Source organism: Neodiprion fabricii, chromosome 3 (assembly GCF_021155785.1).
Source record: "Neodiprion fabricii isolate iyNeoFabr1 chromosome 3, iyNeoFabr1.1, whole genome shotgun sequence".
In the NCBI taxonomy this organism is placed as follows: Eukaryota; Metazoa; Arthropoda; class Insecta; order Hymenoptera; family Diprionidae; genus Neodiprion; species Neodiprion fabricii.
In genome coordinates, this window is record NC_060241.1 from 36814906 (window position 1) to 36839422 (window position 24517).

At 40.0% G+C, this 24517-nt stretch overlaps 1 protein-coding gene across 4 annotated transcripts in view; it reads right to left on the reverse strand.

The window, feature by feature from the left end:
* The window catches only part of LOC124179008 (A-kinase anchor protein 200-like), a 103422-nt gene that overhangs the window by 10708 nt on the left and 68197 nt on the right, over positions 1 to 24517 (reverse strand). For all 4 annotated transcript variants that reach the window (XM_046562931.1, XM_046562932.1, XM_046562930.1 and 1 more), the window contains 2 exons: positions 18817 to 18975; positions 17862 to 17975 (listed from right to left, as the gene is read on the reverse strand). In XM_046562931.1, the coding sequence (XP_046418887.1) occupies positions 17862 to 17975; positions 18817 to 18975 (273 nt within the window). The remainder of the gene's footprint in view (positions 1 to 17861; positions 17976 to 18816; positions 18976 to 24517) is intronic.

The window sequence follows — 24517 nt, forward strand, 5'->3', positions numbered from 1 at the left end:
GGCACGCAATATTTAGCTTGAACCGAGGCGTGTCTTATCGGTAATGAAATAAAGTTTTACGCCACGTGTCGCTTTCGTCATAGTCATAGTCGAAACGGTCGTTACTTCATCAAGATCTTCTGTGCAGAAATCCCTCCTAACGCTCCAACGATTAATTATCCTTCCAACTAACGTCTGCCTTAATATTTAACCACCGGATCAAGGGAAATCTTCTCTAGCTGACGACGCGTAGACACCGTTTCCCTATTCGCCATATCGCACTCCACACACCGTTAAAGACGGAAAATTAATGGTTATAAGGATAGGCGATAACAATCCGGGGAAATTAATTAACTAAAACACGTGTTACATGGAGTAGATTTGGTATTAATTTGTTTCTTTTTGTTTTTAACTGTTCCATTAAAATAAAAAATAAAAAACATAAAAAAACAAAGAAACAACGAATAGTTTGTTCCTCTACAATATCATCACAAACGGCAATTTTCTCATTTATTTCCGTCTATTCCTTTTTGTTTTCTTCTTTTTTTTTCCAACAGTTTTTCGCCACCTTCTGCAAGCTTTTGCCAGTTTTAGTACGGACTTTTCTTTTTTGCCCCCCCCCCCCCCCAAAGTTATTTTGTTCGTTGCTCCGCGCCAGGAAATATACATTAATTTAAAAATTTTAAACAGAGAATCGTGTGGGCGGATAGAGAACGTTTTCCGAGAGTTATCCGTTCCGTTATAGGGAGGACGATAAAAATTCCACTTCCGTTCATTCCCCGTCATACCGACATCTACAGCCTTTACGCCCGTTGAGGCTACACACTATTTTCGTTCATATTAATGACAAAGGAGAGCCACGGGCATCACCCCGAATATTACCCCATGGATATCGCTACACCGCGTATGGTGCCGAGTCTATTTCAGCTCGAGTTTGGCATTAGGAAGGAGCGAGAGAGAGAGAGAGAGTTCACGAAAAGCTTCACGAGGTGGACTCGCAACACACTCTATGTAGTCTCGATGCTTTTACTCGCGAACTTTCCACGCTATTTTTACACTAGCCGTTGCTCCTCGGTCCTCGTGCTTAAACTTAACGAGTGTGATCGTCTTACCGAGGCTAGACACCGGCGACGGAAAAATTATCGGCAACGAGATGACAATTTCGCCTGTAAGCGACGCCCAAGAACAACGAGAAAACGGGAAGAGCAACGAAGAAAAAAAAGAATCAAAATTTGCTTCTATCTTAAAAAAAAAAAAAAAAAAAAGAAAAAACTCGTACACGCCTCCGACTTGAATGATGACGTGGATTTTGCTTATACAATCCAAAATCGTACACGCCGACGTGTTTCGGGAGACAATCATGAGTCAGATGTCAAAATCTCATTGCCGAATATCACGCGTATCCTTATAAAGGCAGGTATAAGAAAATAAAAATGGAAATGAACGAATCTAAAACAAAAGTGGAAAATTAAGCAGTTTTAATTAGAATCCTGATCGTTTGACACGATGTTTATTCTTATCCTATTACAGATAATAACTAGGAAGTGAACAAAAGCTGTTGTTACTAAAGTACCAAACGTTGCACAGCGAAAAGCATCGGATCCCGATATTTTCTGCACCGCGTACTTGTGTCAGTGAAATAATATCCGGTGTAAATTTCAAGCAATATTTGACATCTTTGCGGTATCCTGCGAAGTATTTAAAAATACCGTCTCGTCACGAGTTAACTCATCTTCAACAAAGATGCGTCGCGTTGTCGCGATGCGGTTCGTGCCAAAATAATCTCAACTCGTAAGACAAGTCGCGGGACAACGAGTCGGTATTTTTCCAACATTTCGCGAAGGAAATAGAAATGGAATGCGGGAGTCAACGCAGCAAAGCGTCGCGATGATTCACGTATTCTATAAATAGGACGATTATTAAATTTATATAAAATGAGTAATTCAGGGACAAATCGTACGTAAAACATGCACGGTTGGAGCAACATTTTCTTTAAGGATTATAACACAGTCAAAAAGCAACATTCTACAGACAGATGTGGAGTATAATTAGCGCAAGTTAGTATTTTAGGTAAAGAAAATTCAACAACTGTCACGCGTGTCTTTCATTCTTTATTTAATCATTAGTTTTGTACACTTTTAAATTTACCGTAAAAAAAAAAAAATAAATAAATAAATAAAATAGAATGGATGTAAAAAATTAATTACCGAAGAATCAGAAAATTTTCACAGTCAATTTCACTAGATATTAACGCAAATGCGGTTAGGTAAATCGGTGAGTCAAAATTCAATACTTTTTCGTCAATTTCATTACGAGATAGTCGAACACTGAAGTTTTCATGTGGATTTTTCATCTCAAATCCAATATACTCGTTCGATTTCACTCAACAACAGTTTATTTTGTCGGTTAAACTATTTTTCACAAATTCATTGAAACTGATTTGTTCTCTGTGAATGAAAAATAATAGTAATAAAGTAAATAAAAAAAAAAACCAAAAAAAACTTTGATTCTCAACCGCAACCAAAAACTTTGCCAAATCGGCGTTACGTCAAAAACTATCGAATCGTCTTCAAGTACGTTAAATATGCAAAAACTAACGAGATAAGCGAATATCGATAAAGACGCGAAGAATACTCGTCGTTATCACAGAGCCTGTGAAAGGGAAAGACTTTGTGTTCAGGTATCGTACCGTGGTGGTGGTGGTTGTGGAGGTTTCATTCGCAGGTGCAGGTTCGTGAGGATTAACAGGGGCTGCTAACCCTAGCAGCGGGACCGAGGCCAAAATACGACGAGCACCACGAGCCATTGCCCCTGCGGCGCGACACACGCCGCCGCTAATCGTCCGGCCTACCTTAAGGACGGACTCCATCTTGATAATATCGAAGAACACCCGATGCTGCTTGTGCACCCTCGATTTTAAACTCTATCGGTTGGCTTGCTTCGTTCGACTACGCGGGCGAATTTCGAATCGATCCGATTTCGGCCCAGCTGCGTACAATTAATCGATCCAAATGACGTTAGCTTTTCTTTTTATTCTACATCTTTTGCAGGGTTGGTATTAAGACCAGAATCTCGAGGTTTTACACGCCGCGTTGCAAAAAAAAAAAAAAAAGAAGAAAAAAAGAAAAAAAAGAAAAACCAACCGAATCATTAACTAACAGATAAATGTAAACGTACCAAGAAGAAAATTAAATCGGCTCTTATCGTCACTGTCTCTAGAAAAGAAAAAAAATATCCCGACGAATTTGATAATCATTGAATCGTTGTTCATTTTAACCTGGATTGTGAGAAAAAATCTTACGAGATGGCGTTATTTTTCAAAATTCTTGGAATCACCTTTTTTTTAAGCCACGTTTATCTTGAATATATTCGTTGATTTGATTCTACACCTGCATCAGCACTTCGTGACAAAGTCGCACAAATTCATCGATATTACCGTCATTATTATTTATAGTTATTATTATCGTAGACGTAAAACTTGAACGACGCGTGTAAAACCTCGACGAGCTGAAATGTTCGGATCGATTACTATACGTATATTAAATTTAGTCAATCTTTTTAATATTCATGGTAAAATTGAAAACGTTGCGAAACTGTTAAAAAAAATATACCTCGACGCACGGACCGCTCGTACCAAACACAGTGCACTGACTCAACGTCGTCCGGGTTTGACCACCAAGTTATATAGAGAGACGGTGAAAATCGTCCCACGGCTCGATGTACCATTGGCCAAAGGAACCAAGCGAGGCGGGGGTCAAACAACGAAGACGAAGAGGAAAGAGACGAGAAGAAGAAGAACAAGAACAAGAACAAGAAGAAGTCGAAGACGAAGTCGACATTGCTTCCTGGACCGCGAGAGATCTACCACAAGTAAAAAAGAAAGTATAGGGGAGAGAAAAGAGAAAAGAGAAAAGAGAAAAAGAAAACGAAGGAAAAAGAAAAGAGAAGAAACGCAACCTAGGCGGCGTGGAACGACCTCGACAATTCTATTCTTGAAATTAGACGTGGAGATAATGCGAAGAGAGAAGAAGAGTAAGTGTAAGTAGAAGCGATTCCGCTGCTCCTCACGTCCGTCCGAAGCTCTGCAAGATTCTAAATCACACAAACGCGTGAGTCTCTCGTCTGGAAAATCTCGCGTGTGTGTAAAATCCCCTGCAGGAAAAATCTATTGTTCGGTTTTCTATCCGCTTTGCCCCCCCCTCGATCTCTATACAAGTCGCTCAGCGCAATCCGGTAGGCATGAGCTTTAGTCGTGTACAAGGTACATCGCAGACCGTTATTAATCAAGTTTCATCCTTCTTTATTTACGCCTGCTACCCCCTTTTTTACTCGACGGATGGAAAAGTACGATACGATTCAACGTGACACATTTTCCCAATCTGTGTCGTTCGAATTTAGAAATTGAAACTACCGTGAATATATCATATATATATATATATATATATAGATAAAAGCTTCGCAGTAATTTAATTCAGGTGAAAAAAAAAAAAAAAAAAAAAAACAGAATCCCACGCTAATACAACACGTCAACACATATAACAATACAGCTACAAATAACTTGTATGATAGATTTCAATTAGAAATTAATAAATCGAATTATTGTACAAGACGATTTGTTCAACTTTCGAAACTCTATTAGAATGACAGTCAACTCCTGGAGTCAAAAACTTGCAACGCAATTATATTTTTGAATTTAATATTCACCCCCCCCCCCCCCCCCCCCCCACATCAGACCAAATTATACTTCTAAAATATCAAAAACCATAATCGATGAAATCGAAATGCTCCTTTTTTTCTTTTTTTGCGAAGTTGATTGGACGAATAAGAAGAAAACAAAAAAGGAAAAACTAGTTGACGAAATATTTAAAAAAAAAAAAAAAAAAAAAATCGATGACTCACCGTGGGTATAAGATCCATGTTTAGCAAAATCTTGAATCTGTGTTGCTAAAAACGTGGTTGATTATTTTATGAAACCCAGAGAGAAACGGAGATGCATTTTATACTCAGCCAGCAGCACCGAAAAACGACACGCGTAGACGTCTGTATAAACCACCACTACTACTACGTCACGTATTTACACGGGAGAAAAGTTTGCTAAAACCGAAATCCTGGTAAGGTGAGGGGGGGGATCGATCCGGACGTTTCAAATTACTCGCACACGCGCTCAGCTGCATTATTCGGCCCTTCTCCAACAACGCAATAATCCCCAACCAAAGTCCGCAGCTATATAGCAAATTTGTTTCACGTGAAAGCGACGTGGTAGGAAATCAAGCAGCTGCAAAAGCTCGTGTAATATTTTCTACGCAAAATACATCTTGAATACAATTTTATTCGCCACTCTCGACCTGTTCCGTAAAAAGTAATTTCACCCTGCAATATGAAAATATCCATCTGAGACAACAGATTTTTATTTTTTTTTTTTAATACGTCGCGTTGAAATTTATTTTCGTTTTCACTTTTTACTTTACTCGAATCTGGAGATGAGAAAAAAAAAAAAGTATAAAAATAACGACAAACAAGAGAATTTTGCCGGGTAACAGATTTTTTATTTTTGCAAATATGTTCCGCTGCGTAAAGGAAAAAAAAAAATATATCCAGATCATATTATCACGATATGTCTGATATTGAAAATGCTACCAACGCCGTTTTATTTTTTTTTTTTGAAACCCGTATTTTTGGTATTTCGGTAACCACATTCCGTAAATCGGACTCTTTTTTTTTTTTTTTTTTTTTGTTACACGAGTTTGCTAAATTTTGCGACATTTTTTGAAAATCCGCTCACAATCAGATCAGACGCAAAACGCAGAATTTCGTAAAATCTAATTTTCGAGCTGAGTGTCTGTACGATTTTATCCTCGATGCGACGAGACGAGAATCACAGTGTGAGCTCTCTCGTACCAGTAATTAGCTATCGGGTATACGACGTTTCAGTTTGGTAAATACGCGGCGTCCGCGTCGTATTCGCTTCGATCGCTCATTGTCTTCTACGGAATTGGCATCGGCACTTGAGGAATGCGAAAGACGAGTATCCTGGCGATGAAGAAGAAGAAGAAGAAGAGGGCGACGACAACGACGACGAGGTTCAAGCACGCGCATTCCTATCGCCTTTTATTCTTCTCCTCGATAATCGCGACGCATGTTACACACAATCGTTTGCTCGTTGCACCTATATCCGGAGTGTGTGCAGGTATAGCAAAACCTGGCTGCAAGCCTAACGTGTAATATTATTATCTGCACCGCACACCTCGACGACCATTGATCCCTCCGCATACGTTAGAATGTATATAAAGTGCATCGAGGAGAAAGTTGCATACCTGAGAGTGTGCTAAAAATTGTGTATCATACCGTACGATAGAGTAAACAAGGAAAATTCAAAAAATTACCCTCACGAAATTTGCAGTCTTTTCCCAGTTTTCGTCATAAAAATTTCATAACTTTCCCCGTTTTTTTCTTTTTTTTTTTTTTTAGCCAAATCTGATAAATTGATTACAGCAAATTGATAAAACTATACGCATTTTCCATACAATGTCTATTTTTCTTTTTTTTTTTTGATGAAATTACGAACCGTCACTCGGGTCACAAAGTTTGAGAAGAACTTTCCGGCGACGGTGAGAAAAAAAATTTGTATTCCATCTAATTTATCTAAAACTATTAAAAAATTGTAGAACGTATTTGTATTTGCAAAAACCTCAGACATTTGAGAATTCCAGGAGATATCCGGGTTCCCAAAAATTCCCTGACCAGCTATCACCCCGAATTCGAAAGTTCGAATCAGTCCAGACACAAAACCTTCTCAGCAATATTTCGCGTCGCAATACGAGTATACGAGTATAATATAAGTTACATAGAAAGAAGTATTCGCGAAGGGCGAAGAGGAAGAAAAATGAGATAGATAAAAGAGCCGCGGCGACAGCTGCGATTGAAAATAACGTTCCAAGGTACGTAAGTAAGTACATTATGGAAATTCATCCGTTACCATAGAAAATGAGTCCGTGTTATATACGGATTTAGGTACGTAACAGCTGTGGAGTAAATGCGGCGAAGGAAATTCAATCACCGGTTATCCAACTTCCCTCAAGCGCAAAGACGGACGGACAGACAAACTCCCTTGAACGGAAAACGTCGAGTTCCCGATAGCTGGTACATATTACGTTCGGTATTGCGGCTACGCCGGCACAGCCGCCGCGTTTGTTGTGTGCTTTGGAAAGCACCCGACGAAGGCAGCATCTGCCAAGACTAATTTCGGAGACGTTAACCTTCCCGTCGACGTTTTACCAGCTGAAGATTGAACAGATCTCTCTCTTTCTCCGTGTCTTCGACATGATTCTCCAACTTTAAAACGCTGTTCGAAACTCGTTTCCACCCGACGTTTCTAATCATCTTCCTAAAATCGTCACTTCTGTTGCCGATTATTTATGTTACGTACGTTCTTCTCTCGCTAAATCCGAAGATAAATTCTAAACTTGAATTCAGAAATTTTTTACAGTAGGTAAGATTTGCATATTGAATTATCGGGTTTAACTTATCAAGTCTTAGCAGAACGACTCGAAAGTTAACGAAGACTCAATTTTTCCTATCACAAGCCAAATTTTCACACACCTCTAATCGCACCATTAATTACTGATAATTTTCTTCCATGTTGCTTCAAAATCAATTTGAGAAGAAAAAAAAGCACTTACACTTTCAGGTACTATTTTTAACCAAGGGATATCGTGTCGGTAGCGACAAATTCTCTCTCTTTCTCTCTCTGAAGAATCAAGTGGAAGTCGAGTCCCCTTTTCTCTGTCGCGTACAGAGGTATAATGTACGTACCTACCTGCGTCGTAGGTACGTCGTTTTTATTCAATTTCTTTTTTTTTTTTTCATTTTTTTAATATTGTTTTCACACATGCAGCTATACTAATAAAAGAGGGGGTGATGATATGAGATGCGAGGAGCCTCCTCGCAGAGGCGACGCATCGCGACGTCATCAGACAATCTCCACCACTCGTCTCGTCGGGGCAAAGCACGAGGTGGAGGAGTACGCCTGCCATACTATGTACGCATAGTCACGCACGTCCGCTTCGAAACTACCTTCTATAGTAGGTGTGTGCGCACACACACATATATATATACATATATATATGTACATATAATATGTAGATATAACAGACTTGCCCCTTGGCTGGGTTTCGCTCCTTAGACGTTGCGATCTTAGCTCGTTGCTGTACCAAAAAGACAAGAGCCAAGTGAGCGAGGTTAAAACAAACCACTCGAGTCGTCTGGCGCGGGTGGATTACTAATTAAAAAGTGCGGTTTCGCGCCTTTTCTTTGGTTGAAAAAACCGAAACAATTTAAAAAATATCGAGGAACGGTTTGAAAAATAGTGTAACTCGAGCGATCCCGCGGCATTGTAAATCATTTGGAAGTCAGTGAGAAGTCGATGAACTTGTATAGTAAATTCGGAACAGCTCGTTTGGGTACGTAGAAATCATCTAGTAAAAGTAAGTCAAGCTATCGTCTTCAAGTTTGGCGATCTCTGATTAATTTCCAAGTAAATATTTCCTCGGAAAATTATTCAACGCAATTATTCGACTTGTCCTAACTGGCTTGAATGAAAGCCTTTCACCAAATTCCAATAAATATATATCCACTGCACCAACGACGTCGTCACCACTACGTTCCTTTGGTGAATCATATTACGGATCCGTGACTTTCACCGTGCTACCAAATAGAAAAAAAAAAGGAAAAAAAAGGAAAAAATGGGAAAAAAAAAACAAGCCCCGAACTAGAAACGTGACGAGAAGGGAGGCACACTCCGTTCACGGTGTATTTGATTGTACAGCACTTGAAGAGTATTTCGAACATAGGTTAACAACCATAAGATGCGGGTGTCGTTTACGATCAGTAAGTCCAGCAGCCTACTCCAGCAGGCTTCTTTCACAACCGGCTACTCGTCCGACGAATATCGCCGACAAGTACAAGAGTGTCATAGTTTAGCCGCGGATCTTTCCTAAACCCGGTATAAGATTTTTATCCGAAGGAATTTCCGGTCCCCTTGAAAAGTCGCGTTTGATGCACGGGATATATCTGCGGTGGTAAACCCAATGAAAACTGTAGAGGATGAGAGCGAGACAACAGGGTGAGGAGGGTGAAGGGGAGATATAAAGTGACATCGATTTATCAAAAGAGACGGTCGCTTTGTCTCCCCCCCCCCCCCCTCGTTCTTCCGCGAGTCTCGAGTGCGTTCGACTCTCGTTGAGTTATGGGGTCGAGTCTCTCTCGCTCTCCTCCCGAATATAAGAGTGGAACCTCCCCCCCCCAAGCCCCTGTTCCGAAACACTTGAGATTCGGTTCACGTCCTTCGAGCCAGTCCTTAAAAAATCCTTTACATTCAGCCCGTACATACGTGTCGTTATATTTACACATGCGATACATCGCTACCGTTTTTCAAATATTTGTCAACCGTTAAACACGGTATGAAAAAAAAAAAAGACTTTGCGGGTTTCTCCCCCTTCGCATCGTATCAGCGTCTACGTGAAATATTGCCCACTCGCAAGATATTGCTTGCGAAATTAATATCCTTAAACGATTCTCTCTCTCTCTTCTCTCTCTCTCTTCGCGCAGCAACGTCAAAAAAATCTATGGATATATGGTTGTAACATTTCTCACTCTCCGGACTCTTCAAAAGGAAATACCGTGATTTATCACTCTGTATATACACGTTCTTCTTTAATGCATATACAGCAAAAACGCGAGGATAATTTTCCTAATGCATGTATGCGTGTATTAAACACGTATATTATATACAGGCACGTGCTACGAAAACTGTAAATATATCTACGTATGTTTTCTTTTCCATCAATATGCACAGAGCACCGGAATACGTGTTTGTGCGTAACGGAGTTCGCCTTACACGTGCACATTATAGATACACGTATGATAAAACGCGAGAGGTTGTTCAACCTCGGTATGTTTCTATATCCTGGTTGCAATTTCAACTTTGTGCCGTTACTCCATACTCGTATTAAAAAAAAAAAGAGAGAGAGAGAGAGAGAGAGAAAGAGAGAGAGCCGCCTCCGGCATATCTCATTACCCCCCGAGTCTGGGGACGCGGACTTCCTGCGGCGTCTGGTGGTTTAATCGTAATTAAAGTAAACTAAAGTAAGGTAAGATATTCATTCCGGCTCCTGCGGGCTTCTCTCTGATCCGTTCATTCGAAGCCTGGACGAGGGTAAAAGTTACAATGCACGTAACGCGTATTCCGAAAAAAAAAAAATAATTTTAAAAAAATCCGTAAGCCAACGACCGCGTGAAATTCTTTAAACGAATAAGAAGACGTAATAAAAATGAATCCAACCATAAGAATCACTCGCAAAATCAAACCCCGAGACTGCGGACTCGGTCATTCGAGATGTGTTGCTATAATCGAGGAAAAGAAAAATCACCCCCTTAATTTTGCCTCTTCGCGGGTCATTGTCTTTCTCTCCCACTGTCTCTTTATACACGCACTAGCACCAGCAGCAGCAGCAGCAGCAGCAGCAGCGTGACTGAAGATTATTCGGTTGAAAAGAATCTCAATAACGGCGTGTCTCACCCTTATTTATACCCCCTCTCTTTGCACAGAGGAGAGCGACAATAATTATGAAACGTCGTTTCGCAAAGTGGGTGAGAGAATCCCGGGGCTCGTCCCTTTCTCTCCTCCTCATCCGCTTTTCCGCAGGGACTCTGACTCCCTCCTCACATTCTTGCAACAAATCGCTGTAATTTTGGCTCTACTTTTTCTTTTTCTTCTTCTTCTTCTTCTACCATGAATACATACGCGCCATCTTATACGTATATATATTCTTCTAATTCTACATCATTCTGCAACGATGCAGACGGGAGAAACGGTAACGGATACAAACGAACGAACGATCAGTTCAATAACCAGCTTATCAACTCGAACCTCGTATAAAATCGTGTAAAAGAAACTGTTCTACTGTTCACAAAATGAAGTGCAATAAAAAAAAAAAAAAAAAATAGAAAACTTGTAAAATGTTTCGCATAACGAAACTTATATGATGACATTTAGAATCCTTGAGTGACGAGTGTTAAGATAGGTTCTATAAGAGATGAAGTTAGGACTTGGGTAAGAAAAATTATAAATGTCTAATATTGCTGAAAAGTTCCTAAAAATTTCTGGTTACTATTTCTGTACCTCAAAGTGTTGAAAAATCGTAAAAAACGATTCAATTTTTCAAAGGGATAAAAATATCCGGACCTTGATCGTCCCGTAGGTTTGTTCAAATCCGTCGCAAGTCGGGAGCGTGCGAAAACCCCGCGAGTTCGTCGGTCGCCATGGTTACAGCTGGCGCGTCCCGGCGTCCCGGCGTCCCGACGCTCGATACTCGTCAACGCCCAAACCGAGAAGGACAAGGATAAAGAGAGAGCGAGGGAAGGAAGAGAGAGAGAGAGAAAGAAGCAGCAGACGGACGGCTGGATCGTGCAAACCGCGAATTCGAGAGATACGGCTTAGCGGGCGCGTGTTTCGGTTGAATTTGAAAAAGGAGTCGATTGGTCAGCGAACTGCGATGAAAGAGACCGGACGTGAGCGGAATGGCGTAAACTAAGTCGCGAAAGAATGATTCGTCCTTCTGAGGGGCGGTAAAATTGAACAAATTTCAACCTGCCGGTAACGAAGTGATTTTTGTAGATTAATTGAACGACGGGGAAATAACCGAAAGGAAATCTCGGAAAAATTTCATGACAAGCGAAGGTTGTTGTTGTTGTTGTTGGTCAGAGATGGGGAAAAGTTTCAAGAATATGTACATATATATCAACGAGGGGGTTGTTGAAATGAAAAGGGGAAACGATAAATCTCCCCTTATTAATTGCACTATTTTTCTTTGCTGAAACGTTCCGACAAACGATTCCTACACAGGCACGCGTTTCGAATATAATAAAATCGGAAAAGTTGGCATTCGTTATTATAACGATTACCAAAACACCGTGAGGAAAAACAGAACGATAAAATTTAACCGTCGATTCATCTGTAGTGTTATAAATTTTACAAGCTACCCCTTTCACCGATAAGTGCTCTTTGCCGGGAGTAAAGAAAGAAAGAAAGAAAGAAAGAAAGAAGAAACAGAAGATCAAGTCAAAGTGTCCGAAAGATTAAGAGAGTGAAAAATGACGGTGAAGTTGCTCTTTCTTCGCAGTTTGCGGAAGTTGAATATTCACCGAGTTTACCTACACTGTCCATATAGCTCGACAATAAATGAGCAAAACGTTTTAGCCGCGTGGCTGCAGGTAATTTCATTATTATCCAAAGGAAAACCCTCGGTTCGTAAATTAAAATTTTCACCCGACTAAAAATTATAAAAAAAATTTTCATCAATGAAGAAAATTGCAAAAAGGATTCCAACGAGTCTCCGAGAATCAGCCAAGAATTGGACTGCCGATTAGTAACTCCTTTCCGCGTTTTATGGGGGAGGGAGGGCAGTTATCGCGGTGAAAGGAAACCAAAAATACACACCGTTGAAAATCTCTTTTCCAATTACTCGCCCCGGAATCAGATACACCTTCACATCCAACGAATACACATCTCGGTCCGCAATTTCCGGAATAGTTTCCCTAGCTCGGATGTATGAGGGGATCGATTTTGCAGCGTACTTTTGTCACCGCGCGTCCGTCTCTCTCTCTTTCTCTCTGTCTCTCTGGGCGACGGCTCATCCGGGAGAAGTGCACGTATAAAAGACAAGGAGGAAAGGGTTGTCGAATGAAAGCAAGCCCACTCGGAGGATATTACCGGTGGTACCGCTGCTCGGAAACTGGTTTCCGATAATCTAGACCGACGTATTTCCGCCTCAATTATCACACCGCGTAGTGATGACATGTTAGCAGGAGAAAGGTAACGACGGTCACGGATTCGATTTAGAGATAAACAGAGGAAAAAAGAACGCAGATCGTGGTAAATAAATGAAGATTCCTGAACCGACAATGTTGTTTTTGGCTAAAATCAGATGATAGAAATTTGCAAAACACAGAAAAAATTGCAAGTTCATTTTTTCAAACACTTTCCCCAAAGATTTCGGTAAAACGTAAATCCATGCTACAGATACCTTTAACACAATTTACACGATTGCTCATTTTTCTTCATTTTTATCTAACCGACACAGTCAAGTCCAAACTATATCTCCACAACACCGATTAAAATCTCGCTACAAATTGACGCCGAAGGCTAACGCGCGTTGCACAACGTTCCCCTTTTCCTCGTGATTTCTCGCGTGCAAATTTTACGCTGTACTACGAAGGGTCGGTTTCAATTGAATTAGGGTTCTATCCCTTCTGTGCGAAATCTCAATCGTGTGAAATCACACCCAATATCTCCAAGCAGTGAACATTGAACTACGAAGATCACTCTGGGCAACGCGACTTAGAAGCGAAAGTACCGAATTGTTTCTTGTTATCTTTTTTTTGATAAGCAACTTCAACAACGAACTTTGAAAACACGTTACTGTAAAATAAATTCTGCGAGATAAAATATAACCGACAGCATTTGCGCGCGTGAAACAAGGACGATAAAAAAAGAAGAGGGTAGATAACCAGAGACGATACTTTCAAAGGTGATAAATTCACGCCATTGGGGTAGTTCGCACCCGCCAACGCACCCTGTAAAGATAAATCGTTAAAGTACGCTACCGAATGCGGTTAATATCGAAGGGATCTACGTCTACAAATACCGCAATTCACTGGGTAGTATGTGGTTAACACACGAAGACGAAGAAGGGTGAAAGACGGCGATCGTTTGCTTTGCGTAACATCGACGCGGCGGAGAAACCGCCGGATGAAATCGGGGAGATAATTCGTTTAATCCACTTGTAACCGGCGCGTCAAAGGAACGATTTCCTCCACTTCAAATCTCGAAAAGCAGCCGCCGCGTGTCGATATCAGAGACGGGTTGTTCTCTGTATATACTCGGTCTTTTCGTCGTCGAGCATCAGGAACACTCCCAACTGGCCGACTGCCAGATTTCATCCACTCCTTAACTCCTCCGATCCCTCGTTCTCTCATTCTCTTACTTCTACCCTCGAGACTGATCAGTCGGTAATTACGTATATTGTTCTATATACACTGGGATTCAGGTGAAGGGATGGTTGAAAAGACACCGAGATTAAGGATCATTTATCCAATACATCCTTAAAAGAGGATATCGAAGATGGAAACGATTCCGTGGATAAGAAAAATTCATTCGTTAGTAATTTCATCTTCACCCCCCGAATACCATTAAAAGTAGCCTCATCCATGACGAGATGCTCGAGCCTTTGTCCTCTGGAACATGCCAGCCAAATATTTCAACGTTTCCTTGAACCCGCGATGCGAGTAGTTAGTACCTTTAAAGCTTTCAATCACCAGAGATTCAGTTTCCTCGTTCCAAGCGATCGGATCGTACACGAAATCAATCGTGCTTCTGCCTAATGCAGGGCATATCCGACAAATTGACAGGCAAGGATATAAGAGGGCGACAAACACCTGCGCCATATGGTTCTCTCCACTGGTTGTGCATAGGAGTACAAGAGACCATACGGAACGTGATGACCCGTGACTTTACTACCGTAGGACACGATGCCCCGTTGTCGGAGTCGCACTCCTGCATTTCGTCCCACGTCCAACGTTGAACCGGGTTCCGCCAAGCTCGCTCATCCGCGACTGTAGCTGCGAGGAATTTTGCAAGGCGAGGCAGACAGAGTGGCAATAAATACGTTTCTGCATCGTTCGGAATTGCAAAATGAGCTGGGAAATTACGACGCGAATACGCGATGTTGCACATTCGTCAACATCGTCGTTATTTTCTTTTTTTTTTTTTTAAATTAATTCCATTTCATTTTTCTTTTACTTTTTCAAAACTTGAAATAAAAACCATACAACCCTGAGGAAATGATGAGCGAATTCCGAATCAACGGTAAGAAAGAACTGGAGAAATTCTCTTGCGGTAAAATTCTTATCTACGACGCAGGAAACTCGTAAATTATATTATTTATTCGTCGTCGAGAAATGTTCCAAGGGAATTCTTCGAAAGTGTGTGAAAAAGAAGGAGATCGTTATTGTTATACCAATTAAAAAAGTATTTCGACAAAAAGCTGATGCCCAATCGGGCGAAACTGAGTAAGCTTCTTTTACAGCCGAGATGAAAGACCGGTTAGACCGGTATATATGAACGAAGTGATCGGTTGCGTAGGGTCGCGTCCGACTCTTCGGTGCAGCAGCGCCTCGTCGTTACGTCATTGAGTATATGAACCAGAAAACCAGGCCGAAACTAAACCGTGTGCGGCAGGACTGCTGCTGCTGTTGCTGTTGCGCCTTTCGAGAAAAGAAGGAAAGAGAGAAGAGGGGGGAGGATAAAAAGAGAGAGAAAGAGAGAGAGAAACGAAAACCGGTTCATTACGGCCGGACGCGACGTTGCATCGTCGTCGTTGACGTCGTTCTCATCGCCGGTGAATCGCGGAAACGAAAATCGAACGAACCCCCGAACTGAGAAGTTGAGAGAATTTTTATACTGCACAGGTTCTTCGATTCAACGTACCCTAGATTTTTACCACGTTGAAGTTAGTGACGTTAACGTGAAGAAACGTCATGGAATCAATCTTTGTACAATTTTAGAACGACTTCCAAGGAATTGGCTTTTCAAAATATGAATACGAACATGTTTTCTTTGTTATAATTGTCTAGCTGAATTTCAGGCAGTCCTCGATTTGCGAAGTATGTAACGATTTTCCTAAACATAAATCGTTAAAGTAACGTTACCAACTTCAACCTCATAGACTTTTATGCAAATATTATAGAACAATTTTTGGCAGATTTTTTCAAAATTCACACTTCCCGATTCGCAATTCAAACCATTTACGGTATTTTCAATATAATTTTGACTAAGGTAGGAGATTCGATGTATCAGTCAACATAACGTTCGACTGTTTAAGATTTCGAACCCGCGCAAGTCAAAACACGTTTCTGGAATTTAAGGGAGCGAGAAAGAAGCCAAAAATAATTCAATAAGAATTATAAAAACAAAAAAAACACAAATAAAAATAAATAAATAAATAAACAAAAAGACAATCTTCACGCATCGTTCCGTGTAATAAATTTCGAGAGAACCTCGAGATTGATGATCGTCGAGGATCAGATGTCATCACCAAAGATGCAAGACCGAGACCACGACTACCGGGTATAACGATTATACGGTTAAGGTCAGCAGCGTCTGGATCTCGTTCTTAACGCGAGTTCTCGTGTAACGTCAAGTCCGGAGGTGGTGGCGGTGGTCGTGGTGGTCATACCTGCCTGTATCATTCTAGCTTCAACCGTGTGGAGAGGAATAGCGGTAAATTCCCCTTTGTCAACCTAACCGGTGTATTCCGAACGCGCTTGCGTGTAGTTTGTAAAAAGCGTTGTATCCGATACGGACAAACCAAAGAAAAAAACAAAAAAAAAAAGAAGAAACAAACGAGCGAGCAAATGACTAACTCTCAGAGTCAGCGAACCTGCAGCAATTATCATACTCGCACGTTTGCAATTTCAGTTCACGGTTAATTACTTGCACTCGATTGAAATTTACTCTTTCCAAGGCAAATAAAAAAAAATATATACATATACGTATATCTATAAAACAATAATAACAACTCTGTTCCTTAAACCAAATTCATAATATTATTCCCGGTATGTGCAAGTAACGCAGACCCCTTTTCATCGGGTGACTTCTTTCAACGCCGAACAACGACAGGTAGGTACCTACATTTACTTTTAAAATTCTCCCCCCCCCTCCGTTGTAAAACCCATCGTACATACAGAAAGACTTCCGACCCGTGACACCGACAATTTATGCCTTTTTACGGGTTTTGTGGTTGAATATCCGGGAAGTATGGACCGTTGAACCGTGCTAGGGGAAAGCCCTAGGAACGAGGCTGATTCAGAATTTTCGAATAGCGTACTTACGCAGCGAATAATCGATGTCGAAGAGCGTCCTGCGTGAATACTATCGAACAATTTTCGATGCGATGGATAAAAACTTACGGCAGGTAATCTAATCTCACAAGTTACTAATATTTGTGTTCGAACAACCAGCGTTAAAAGAAACGCAAATATAACAAAAAAAAAAAAAGACAAGAAAAGAAAAAAGTATCCTTGTCTGTGTCGAGATAATCGTCGATCGGAACAACGTCGATTAATCAATCATTGTATATCCTAACTGGTGTTTTCATTCGATGGCTAATATATTTTTTATGAGCATTAATCTTCAATCCGAAAGTCCAGGCCGGCAGAAAGGCTGAGCAGAGTAGAAATTGATCCTTAATAACGGGAGGCAGTCCCGAGGCTCGATTCTAACCGTGCTCCGGGCGCAGCCCAGGCCAAGTGAAAGGATAATTTCTAATTAGCGAACGGGCAGCAGGCAGAGCCGCGGTAGAATATACGCCCAGGATTCAAGCGTACGTTTTCTTCCTCAAGGATCTCTGCCTGCCTGCCTGCCTTGGATCCTTGACTGACTTTAATATTATACACGATCCTCGCGCTTATACGTACATATACATGTAATGTAATAGAAGGTATTTTATGATGGAGAAAGAGAGGCGGGTGGAGATGAGAGAAATTATTCGAATATCAGGAGAATCCCTGCGAACGATGAGAGACAACAACGGGATAAGAAAAAAAAAAATGCTCGATCGTTCCTTGTTTGCGCTCCTAGCAGCAAGTTTCCAAAGACAAACTTGCATTTGGTGTAGTTGTCGTATCGGAAAAGGTTTTTTCTTTTTTTTTTGCTTTTTATAAACAGTAATTAAAAATTGACACCCACGGATTGTCGACAAGAGAATTCGACACTTGAAGATTAACGGGGTAAAAAATTGCGAAACGAGATGCGTAATATTACTTACCTCGGCAAGTGGTTCTTCTTTGGTGACATCACCGTTCTTTGGGGCGTCTTCGCGTGCAGTCTTGCTCCTGTCCTTCTTGCCGAAGCTGAGCGACCTCAAGGACCACTTCTTCTTCTGTAATCGAAGTTGTAAAACGGAGAGACAAAGATGTTAGAAAATTTTCAACAACAACGGAGTTACGATTAGAATTGATTCAATTTTCATGGAAAAAAAGAGACAATGCGTTTTTCAAACTTTCCGAAATCAAGTTTCAAACAATTTTCTCCTATGTGATTGTGAAAGTCATCAATTTTTCCACTAAGGGCCTTATTTCAGAGTCATAAATGCGTATCTATACAATTTTCAGACCGGAAATTACCAAAGTTTAAAAACGTTCGTATACACTTGTAACAACAGCAAAAGAAAAAAAAAAAAAAAGAAAAAGGTCTCATCTTGTCAGTGAAAACTTTGCTTTATATACATTGCAGACGCAGAGAGATCGTTCTCAAACTTCCGAACGGTTTCAAACTTAACGTGTAGTACTTAGGCAAACTCATCGTAATTGTAAATTCAAACTGTAATATATAACTTGGAAGATTTTCTCAGCGTTATAACACAATAGTGAGAATGGCCACTAAATTTCCATCGCGAAATTCCTCGACTTTTCCATGTTTTTCGAACAAAGATTTCATAATTTTCTCTGACCAATTCGGATAAATTAATCTTCAGCAAATAGATAAAAAAAAAAAAAAAAAATACACGTATTAACAAAAAATATTTGTGTTCCATCTAATTTATCTAAAGCTTAAAAAGAATTGTTTGTCGTATCTGTAAGAAAATAAAAAAAAAAATAATACATAATAAACGATTTCTTGACTTTTCGCAAAAACCCCTGACATTTATTTCCCAACTTTGTTTCATTCTCTTTTCTTTTTTAACTTTATAACTTATAGTAACTTTATCCGTTCACACAGACCTTGTCCTTCTTCTTGGCATCCTTGCTGTCGGGAGATGTGGCGGATTCTGGACTGATCGGTGTTGTATTGCCATCAGTGGGCGTCGTGGCCTCTTCGGCTACCGCCGGAGTATCTGTGTTGGATGATTCCTGTCTCGTATCTTCGACCTTGACTTCCTCCTGGAACGACGGAATAAAAATCTTATTAAAAGAAGAAAAGTTGAAAAGAAAAAAAGATAATAATAATCACCCGGGTCGCGTGTGTTTTCAACAACGTCCACGGAGCAATTATACACAATTAAACGAGAAACTCGACTGCGACTATGCAGGAGTGAAAAAGAAAAAAAAAAAAAGAAAAAGAATATTTCATGTAAAATTGACGAGAAAATATTACCGCAGTTATAACACGACGGGATGATTATAAGAGAAAGAATGAACGAAATACGTGTAATCCACCTCGTAAAGAGGCGACACAATAAAATAAAACGCGGCAATTAAAACGCAGAGCGAAAAATTGGCCTCTTAACATCGCCGCATGTGTGGATGTATACAGCTACCCAACATGCGAGGAATTTAACCTCTCGCTAATTCACCTATTATACCGACAACAGTTTTTAGTCGAGAATGAGGAGAGCGGCTCATTTCATTTCACCCTAACGGCCCCTCTGTTTCTTCGTATAATCTCGAGAAAAAGTTATTTAGCGTCAAGTACCAAAAAAATAAAAAAAGAAAATAAAAAAATTCATCCGTCATCCATGGTTTTACGTTACCTCCTCCTTCTCCTCCTGATCTAACAATAATTCGTAACATCGTAATGTTCTCATCTCCTTCGATTTGCTCTCTTCGAGATTCAATATTTCCCAAGAAAATCGCCTTCGAGGGTAAATCGAGTCACGATCTATTTGTTCTGGTATCTACAGTTACGGTTTCATTTTATTTTGCCATCAGACAAGTCAAATATATGTGTATTATAAGGCGATACCAGTGCGATACGAAGCAACAAACAACACCCTGTACACGCATATGCCGGATCTTTTTTTTATTTCAAGCTACGCTGATAATATAACAACAAGGATAATAATGATAATTGTTACTACGCTACTCGTATGTACCAGACAGCTAAAATGATAATTTCGAGAAATAAGAAACCACAATACGACATGACGTGTAATATAACGTAACGCAACGTAATGTGAAGTAACGTAAGGTAATTCCGCCCACAGTCCTCAACGTCTTGTATTTTCCTCTTTATTTTCAGATACGGTCGCCCCCTCAGTCTTCCCCTTGCTTCACTTTTTTTTCCACTGAGCAAACATCTAAATATTCTTCATCTTCCCTTTGTCACCACTCAACAAAAGACGCTTATAACGTAATAATACGTGTATACAGGATAAATATTACGTCAGAGAATTTATCTCATTTTAATTTCGTACTCGGCTATTCGTAATTTGTTATTGAGAAATGACTCATCTCGTGACGTGTAATACAAGCTTCGTTTAAAAACATCCCTCCCTCCCTGCGGTACTTGAGCTGCAGCGTGCCGGCGTAGTAATATAACGCTTGGAGACAATTTTAATTTGTAATTAAACTGAAATTAAGCATTGCGTTCCTATCGGGTGTATGGAGGAGTATACAGAGTGTAATTGTATCGTGGAGCAGAGACAATGGCGAGGAAGAATTCACGTCGGACTTGTATATTCATTAATTAAGGTGCGCTTGGCCGCCGCCCGAGGATCAAAGGAACGATTAAAGAGAAAAGAGCCAAAAAAAAAAGTAAAGAATGTCACGGCTCTTCGGATGTATAGCTTCCTAACATCGAACGAAACGTGATACGCTAGATAAAAAACTGAGTGACTTAGTCCTTTCGGACTGATTGAATTGCAATTTTTATTCATCGGTTTAATCGTCGTTCCGCAAAGAACATAAACTTGTGTGAGACGGTGAGAAGAAAAAAAATAGCACAATTACATTCAACGTAAAAGTTCCAATCTTCTAATAATTCAAGAAAACTGACGATGACGAAAAAATTTTAACCAACGATGGAAAACTTGAAAACATTTTTTTTTTCTCCGTTCTGCACAAACTTGTGCTAATAAAATTTCTAAATATTGCTATAATTTCATTCACGGTCGAATGACGTAACGTATAATTTCCTAATTAATCAAAAGGACAACGCTCTCTAGGCGTCTTACCAATTCACCGAGGAGAAGAACAAACCGCGTAAAACGTAGATTAAAAAGACGATGGAATATAATCGTTTTCTAAGATGCAAATTAACGACAACAACGAAATATTTACCGCAATCTGTCCTGAATTAAAGAATCCACGAAGACAAATATTTTCAACTTTCCGATCAAAATACCAACGGCACCCGCAAAAAGACGAGAATAAATAAATGAACAAATAAACAACATGGACATTTCCTCGTGAAAAAATATCGTTCCTTATAATTTTACTCATGACAATAATACCAAGTGAATTTTTCTCATTTTTCTAGTACGTCGAATTTTCGTTCAATATAAAAGATACGTCGTTTCAATTTCTAATTTTTAGTTCCTACGGACGAGACTCGAGTGGATAAGGTATATGCATAGCGGTATAACAGTTTGAATTGAAGGTCGTTAAGGAAAGGCCATTTGACGAACCAAATTTCCTAACCCTAGGGCCACTCCCTGCCTTTGTTCGTGTATACTGATGACCCTCGAAAAAGCGTCGCGTTCCCTCCTCCTCCTCCTCCTCCTCCTCATCGTCCTCTTCCTCTTCCTCTTCCTTTTCCTCCCTTCAAGGGAACGAGAGCCGCCGTTAAAGTGCCACGCCGTGTATAATACATGCATACGTACATAGTTTACACGCATGCAAATTAGACCCGTGAAATGCACTGAATAGGGGGAAATTACTTTGTACAAACCTACCCGAAATTCAACGTCAAAAAGGGTCCACCACCGACCGGGTCTGTTCGGTCATTTGGTATTAAACCTAGTTATACCCTCGCCGAAAATTTGGGTCAAACGACAACCGAGTAAAATAAAGAAACAAAAACAAAGAAATAGCAACCTTTCTACCCTAGATAGATTTTTTTCCAAACCATATTTGCCGTACGATATCAAAATCAAGCGTATAAAATATAGCAATACATTTAGAATCTATAATACAACATTCCAATATTTTGTAATCTACAATCGCGATCTTGACAAATTAAAAGACACAATTTTTCTAATACAATTTTATACGCATAAGCATTTACGTATGTATGTACGAATGATAAGACGACGAGTCAGATTAGACACAACGATCCTACGCTGTATATTAAAATTGGCAGTACATGTGTATGAAAAACGGCGATCGAAATTTGTAACCGAGTCGTTTTATCCTCGCGTTTTATCGAACTGGGCTCGGCTGGTGCGTTGAAGAGTATTGAGTTACACGCGTATCACACCACCTCTTATCCGTTGTTAAAGAGTACTCGTGTCAGTACTGATGTAAAGAGAAGCGAGTGACGATTTACACAACGGACATGCGTAAAGAAACAATATAAGAAAGAAAAAAAAATATATAAGAAACTCGAAACGACGAGACGACGCGACGCTCGGGAAAGACACGACATCCGACAAAAGGACAACGCGAATATTTTAGCGAATCATAATTATACACGTAAGTGTAGAGTTTTATTTTTTATTCTAATATTTTATTACAGAGGACCACATAAAAAAGGTTAGAATACCGTACTCAACAAAGCATTGGAAACACATCGGAATGGAATGAACGAATTAAATAAGGAATAAGACTAGGAAATGTGACTAAGAGTATTATATACAGAGTGAATTGCTAACGACCGAACGGTTTAATACGCATGCGCTGAAATTCGAGAGCGAGAGCAGTTGTTTTGTCAGGTTGACCGATATTCGTAAATTCAGATGACAGGTCGCCGCGATGTATGCAACCTCAAAAATGTTGGTCATCCTGACAAAACAACTGCTCTCGGTCTCGAATTTCAGCGCATGCGTATTAAACCGTTCGGTCGTTAGCAATTCACTGTGCACACGGTAACTAAAAAATCGTCAAATTTGAATGTCCGATTAATGCGATTTGCAAATATCGATTACATTTTTTTTTTTGGTGAATTTCAAGCCCTTACACAAGCCTAGAAAAGGGAAAAGACAGTATTTATAGTATTCCTGGATCCGTGCGTCAAAATTGACCAAATATTACGATGCTATAGTAATTCGCATGCAAAGAAACCAGAAACACGTGTACGTATTAATAAACCCTCGATTCAAAATAAGAATCACGCAATATTTCTTTAAATTTTCAATCCATGCCCATCGGGCTGAAGTTAGTAACGTAAGCGTAACGAAAGATTCGTGGCAAAAATTGGCATTACTGGCTTTAGCCTCATTTCTGGCTTTTCTACTTTTCTGTGCGTCGCGTGTGTGTGCGTATGCATACATTTCGTTCAAATTTAAACAAAAATTCGGTCAAAATCTGTCCGCACAATGTACATACGATACAGAAACCGGTGAAACCATTGCGGAAGAAATATAATTTAAAAACTTATAATAACTCCGCGATTCTTCAATCCATTCACCTCCAGCTAGGTGAGAAGCCTGCAACGCAGCACACGAAACGTTACTCCGAAGAAATCATCCCGCGAAATTGGAATTGCGAAATCAATTCGGCACCTCGGACACGCTACGGACTGCTTTCAAATCGCGAAAGCTGCGCTTGCATCGCACGCTTGTACACACGCTTACATACATATATACACACACACATATATATACAACATGGCACGTATACAGAAGACGCAACTCCGTTAAACAGTTAAGACCTTTCAAGTATACAGCCAGTGCTCTTCCATGGTTTGAAACATAAATCTACCGGATGTGCGTTATATATATATATATATATATATACATATGCATATAATACGAAACCTGTGCAGCACACGGAGGGAAATACGGGACTCGTGTACTTTGCTAGCTAGGAAATTGCGCGGCGGTAATATTTTCCCCTCTCTGTAACTTCACGGGTACAGAGCCTGCACTTTTTACATTAGTCGTTTATGCTCGTTTCCGTTCTTTTTGTTTTCAAGCTTCATTCTCCCTATTTCTCTATTTTTCATTCCTCTTCTACTCTTGATTTTCTTCAATTTTCTTTTTCCAGTTCCGCAAGAGCAAAAAAGTTTACACTCCTGTCTGTTGTTACACCCATCCATGCGTATACGTATAAATTACTTACACGTACGGCGGGTGAAAAACGCAAAAGTAAACCGTTGACTCGAACGCGTGGCGAATTCTCGCGAACAGCGTTTGTGTAAGAAGAAAATAGTAAAATATTCATCGCCGCGTTTTATTATACATAATACACGGAGTTCATTATCGCTTAGCTATAGAATTTTTCTTCTCCAGTGCGTAATTATTAATAACATATCTTTCCTTTTACGTGCGCGTTATGTTTTTTTTTTTTTTCTTTTTCTTCAACTTTCCACTCTCTCCCATTAGTTGTGATCGAAATTGATAGTAACAATTACGCTCGTCGAACGATATTACATATACAATAATCGATACGTGAACAATGACGCGTAACGCGTGCGTTTCACCTTTGGAAAATAATACTTAATACGCCGGATGTGAATTGAATAACAAGAGTGGAATTTGTCGTCTCTTATTTTCACCAACTGCTGGTACACAATTAAAATACCGTACAGGTATAACTCGCCTAA